The 6,022-nt window shown below is 32.7% G+C and overlaps 1 protein-coding gene across 1 annotated transcript; it reads right to left on the bottom strand.

Moving 5' to 3' along the window:
- Positions 1 to 1,070: 1,070 nt before the first annotated feature.
- LOC119829475 (ribonucleoside-diphosphate reductase subunit M2) lies at positions 1,071 to 4,457 on the bottom strand. The gene is made up of 6 exons (XM_038351997.1): positions 4,290 to 4,457; positions 3,985 to 4,212; positions 3,565 to 3,800; positions 3,252 to 3,480; positions 2,037 to 2,255; positions 1,071 to 1,548 (listed from the first exon to the last, which is right to left on the bottom strand). The coding sequence occupies exons 1-6, from the start codon at positions 4,347 to 4,349 to the stop codon at positions 1,396 to 1,398; spliced, it is 1,125 nt and encodes a 374-aa protein (XP_038207925.1). The 5' UTR covers positions 4,350 to 4,457; the 3' UTR covers positions 1,071 to 1,395.
- Positions 4,458 to 6,022: the final 1,565 nt, after the last annotated feature.

The following is a 6,022-nucleotide window of genomic DNA, read 5'->3' as shown; positions in this document are numbered from 1 at the left end:
TTCATTAATTAAACTACTTAAAATCTGAGTTTTGAAGTAGTGTAGATTGTATGTGTAGTGTGTGTTTGTGTGAATTAATGTATTAAAGTATAAAAGCTTAAAGACACTCAATGTATTATAATTATTAATAATTTCATTTAATATATATTACTTATTGTTTTTTCAAATGTACGTTAATATGATAACTTTTAAAACTCTCGTTACAAACAACAACTTCGCAACAAAAATCAACAACAATCAACTTCGCAACAAAAATCATAAACACTTACTAATAATAAATTAACTTTATTAATAATGATGATTACGAATTAAAAAAAAAAAATTAAAGAAAAGGTGCATATTCGACGTATTAGGCGCACGTGAACTCGGCGATTAAGAAAAAAACTTTGTTTGTTCAGGGTTCCCCGCTAAGACGGGAATTTCCCGACCGAGTATTAGTCGCGTTTAATTTGTAAGAATATAAATACCACGTATACAATATATGGCTGTACTATTTTAAAGTTGACAAAAATAAAAGATACGAAATTGGATAGACAGGCTGTACTTATTTATCTAAGGGGCCTCCTTATAATTAGGTAAACTTTCTTTTAAATAGGTATAAAATATGTTTTCAAGGCTTATTTATGAATCAATTAAGGAAACTTGCAACCATTTGAAGACCCCCCGGGGCGTACCGACCCCCCGAATGCATTAGAGTGATATATATAGAAAACGTATCCACACGCTACGAACCGTGCGTTTGGGACAGTTTGTCATTCGCCTTAAATGATCCTAAATAAATTAGAACACTTCTACAGCATCAACATTTTGCGATTAAACTCCACGGTGGACACCTTGTATTTATTATTGTGCCTGCCCCCCAACATGTAATAACTAATACCTGCTACCTAATCGGTGCCTCGTAACTACGAGGTTGAGTTAGCAGCAGTTAGATTAGGTAGCAGGTACGCATGTACGTACAATTTTACCATCGGAAAACTGCATCTTTACGGAGTATCAGGTATATTTATCCTGAGTTAAGCCGGGCGAGGCTGGGGCAAGTTTCAGATAATTAAAATAAACTAAGATAAGTAGGTGATGTAATTTTTATTCAAAATCCATATTACGATATATCACAAAATCATTATTCATACGTCATATTCTCTTTAGCTTAAAATAATAAAACTAACACAATCACTTCAAAACACTGTTTGAGATACGATTTGTCTTACAATCTATACTCTTAATAATATATTAAGTAGGTACACAATTTAGTCTATAGTCTTTAAAAAGTCAATATAAATATACATCTAAACTTATATTATCGATTCGTGCTAAATACCAGATCGACTGGTAATTTTTGGGAAAAACGAATATCTCGTCTAATACTGTACTAAATCTTTGATAAAGATCGAATCAAAATTCTGCGTCTAATGTAAACACATTGTCCATAGGGTTGGCCATCACGCCCCACTTTTGGTACTCGCCGACTTTCTTCTCGAAGAAGTTTGTTTTCCCTTCCAAGGAAATTAGGTTCATGAAGTCAAATGGATTCTTGGTATTGTAATGCTGTAAAAATATTAAAATTATTACAATATTTTATTCTATTTTTACATTTAAAATGACATAGCATTAATTATATGTATAAAGTGTCATGAGCTCCGAAACTAACAAGTTGACTTTAATATCGGGAAAATTTATAGTCACGTGCATCCAGCGCGTAACCTTGATCCTAACACATGAATGAACATGTGCAATTGGTTAATCATTATGTTTATAGTTGTGACAAGTGTCGTGTTTCTATTGAATCATATGCAGTATAGTACTTAGTAAGCTGATGTTAGATGGCATTGAGATGTGATGAATAAGAGATCCCATTATCATACCCCTTCTTGATTATTAAATGAGGCAGGTCACTAGGGATTTATGGTCTGTTCCAAAACCACACTTGTTCTGTTTAGATAATCTGTCACTAAAAAAGAGAAATGTATGCAAAACTCGAATGCTATCCACCACAAGCCAGTAAAACTGCTAACAGCACCCCTGCATGTACCCACCTTCTCCCCAATAAGTTCAACCAGCAGGCGGTCCGCGACGAACTCGATGTACTGCGACATGAGCTCGCAGTTCATGCCGAGCAGGCGCACGGGCAGCGCGTCCGTGAGGAACTCCTGCTCGATGGCCACCGCCTCGCGCACTATGTGCAGCACGCGCTCGCGGCTCGGCTTCTGCACCAGGTGCTTGAACATGAGGCACGCGAAGTCGGTGTGCAGGCCCTGTGGACATGTTGTTTGTCTTAATATATTGCTTCAGGTCAACATTCCATACTAGTCACCATAACCTAATAGAAATCACTTTTGTTTTCGAAGAATCTACAGATGAGCAGTTTACAATAGATTACAGACACATTTGCCAGAATGTTACATTTGAATGGAATATAAGTACAAATAATAAATATTATGATTTTGTACATAAATAAAAGTTTTAATTGAAAGTGTGAAAATATGTAAGTGGGAAATTATAAATGCTTATTGATACATGACAACATAGAGTATACATGCACAACATAGCATGCGTAATTAAGGGTAATAAGGCTCAAATATAGAAAAAACCTAATAAAATTACTTTTGAACAAAGTGTTGAAATGTTAATTAATTCAAATTTATCACCCTATGTATGTCATTAAAATAGGGTAAAGTTAATTATATACAAGAATGTTAACAGCAAGAATGTCATCAACAACTGTTAGCCAAATGTTTATAATAAGTGAATGAAGTCAGGTGTAACTAATTATCAAAGAGGGTAGAAGCGTACCCCCTTTTGTGTAAATTGTTGCAATTTTAGAGTCCAAAGTCAATTATTATGGATGGATGAATTCCCTTTTTCTACAATTCTATGAGGAAAACATCAAACTAGATGCATTTGGAATCTATAGGTGAAAAAAAAATTAATTTAGATTACTTATGATACATTTTAAGATAGCAAACAATCTATTGAACTTTGCGACCATACACTAGCACATTGACCTGATTTCAAAACTTAATAAAAATTAATAGATGTTTGCCAAGAAGGAAACAAATATTATGTCAAAGCTTATCTAAAAGTGATAACTTACAATTTGCAACAAGTTAATATTAATGATTTCAAAATAAATAAATGAATTGTGACATGCTATTTTCATGATAGTTAATGTATGTATTTCATGTGGGTTTCTAGCAATAGTGGAATTATCAAGATGAAAAATGTGATAGTTTTAACTATTTTTAACAAACCTCATCCCTAGAGATCAGTTCATTGCTAAATGTAAGTCCAGGCATGAGACCTCGCTTTTTCAACCAGAAAATGGAAGCAAAGCTACCAGAGAAGAATATTCCTTCTACTGCAGCAAATGCAATGATTCTTTCACCAAATGTGGCAGTTTTGCTTGCTATCCACTGTAGTGCCCAGTCTGCCTTCCTTTTAACACAGGGAAGTGTTTCAATTGCATTGAACAGGAAATCTCTGAAGTATAATAATATATTATAAGCATACATATTTTTGTGAATTAAATCATTAACATGTACATATGAATAAAGTAAAACTTGCCTTTCCTTAGGGTCTCTGATGTATGTATCAATAAGTAGTGAATACATTTCAGAGTGGACATTTTCCATAGCTACTTGAAAGCCATAAAAACATCTAGCCTCTGTCACTTGTACTTCTTGAGAGAAGCGTTCAACAAGATTCTCATTGACAATTCCATCAGATGCAGCAAAAAATGCCAAGACATGTTTTATGAAATGCCTTTCGCAGTCCTTTAGACTCTCCCAGTCTGACAAATCCTGAAAAACAAACAATACTGATTTTGACAGAATATATATACAAATAGAAAATATATAGAAAACGAAAAACAATAATGATACAGAACAAAGATGTTCAAGTGCAATAATAATAATAAATATAAACACAAAAAGTTGTTTTTGTATGGTTGATGTAAACACAGGCATATATGATGAAATATCAGACCTTCGATAAATCCACTTCTTCGACTGTCCAGAAAGACGCCTCCGCCTTCTTGTACATTTGCCAGATATCCGGGTATTGAATAGGGAAAATAACGAAACGTCGAGGATTCTCCCGCAGCAGGGGTTCAAGCTGAGGATCAAACTCGACAACTTTTGACACCTTTTCAACTTCCATTTTCTCTTCAGCCATGTTGTCGCTGCGCTCTGATAGAACGTTCTTTACTGGAGACTAAAGATGAATTATAAAGAATGCATTGTTAGAAAATAGGTTAAACTTACATACAGGTTTAAATTTTTAGAACCTACCTTAATATGCACGTTGTTTAATCCATTGTGAAGGTTTTCTTTGCCAGCTACGTGGGACATTGTGAGATATAAAGTTTCAGTTATAATAAACAAGTATATGATATGGAACAGTACTGCGCTGCACGAAAATCTTCATACAAATGCGCTCTCTGGTTACGATATCCGACGACCGGGTGTGAAAACAAACGACATGACACATTTCATATAAACAAATTTGGCGGGAACAGAGTGACGTTCAGTATTTTATATGATTGTATGCGTTTTGATTGTAATATTTATCTATTATACCGAGCTTTTATACAATAAGTAAATATAAATATATATTTTAATAAAAGCTTATTAAATCAAATATCTTATTTTTTTAATTTTAATATTTTTTCAGTATCAAAAAAATTTATAGAACGTGTTTTTGAACTAAATTTACCATTTCCCATAATCTTTTGCGGTCATTTACCTTATTTGGCGGGAAGTTGTATATAATTTATCGTTTGTAAGAAAAGTAATATATTTTGAAAATATGATAAAATATTTAGTTTGAAACAACTTTTTATAAATGTTTTAATAAAAATGGTACAATAATTGTTACAACAAAAAGCAAGCTTTAGTTATTATTTGTTCCCGCCAATTAATACAATATTTTTATTGGTTCTTTGTAGGACCAATCAAAAGAATTAAAGAATTTTTTTTTATAGACATTGAGACTAAAAGATACAAGTCTTTTAAATACATAAGAGTACTAGCTTCCCGCCCAAGACTTCGCCTAGTCAAAGGAAACTCCCAATGGAATGAGATATTTCGCACCGACTAAAAAATTTTCCTTATCACTTTCTTTATTGCCGGTTGTAGGGTGAGAGGTGCATAACGCAAAAGATAAAATCATATTTGTTAATATAGCGTTAATAAAATGTATCTTGTTCATAGATAACAATACAAAGTAATAGCGAATAAAAATATTGCTATTATTATTTATAAAACTTTAATAATATGAATGCCTCGACCATTGAGCTGTAAACTCGTAGGTTGGTACAAAGAACCCTGTATACACGATGGCGTCCACGTAAACCAAAGACAAAAATATTAAAATAGTACGATTTTACCTTAATTTGAAGATTTTATTCATAATTTGAAGATCAAAACGATCTTTTGAGCAAATCGTTTTTAGTAAAAATTTATCTATACTTTAATAAAGCTTATGAATTTGTTTGTTTGTTTTTTAGCATGAACACGCTAGTCTCAGTAATTACATAACCGTTATAGATATAGTTTGAGACCAGAGAAAGGAGATAGACTAGTTTTCGAATCGAAATCGAAAATCGAATACATATATTTACTCAGAAATATATGAACCTATATTACCAAAGAACCTCTTGTCTGGACGAGTGCCATTTAAGGACACACCAAATTTTACGCTTGAGAATAAAAATATTTGTAAATACAAATAATTATTTCAAACGAAAATTGGTCCTAATATGCCTTCTTTGTTTCCTAAAAAGTATTTTTTATATCATGACCTAATATTCCATCCATTATATTACATTCCCGATGGCGTAATTCACAAAATTGTATACCGTGTCCGGTGTAGACGACGTGATTTGCTTTTGTTTGTTGGAAATAAAGTCAAATTTGCACAGTATTATTTTGTATTCTGTTGACCCGCTTAAAAATAAGGGGTCATCATTCGATCACTATTATCTTGATTGCAATTAAAACACAATAATAACAATTTTAATTCG

Source organism: Zerene cesonia, chromosome 10 (genome assembly GCF_012273895.1).
Source record: "Zerene cesonia ecotype Mississippi chromosome 10, Zerene_cesonia_1.1, whole genome shotgun sequence".
Classification (NCBI taxonomy): Eukaryota; Metazoa; Arthropoda; class Insecta; order Lepidoptera; family Pieridae; genus Zerene; species Zerene cesonia.
The sequence above is the reverse complement of the archived record's forward strand: the minus strand, read 5'-3'. Positions and strand labels throughout refer to the sequence as shown.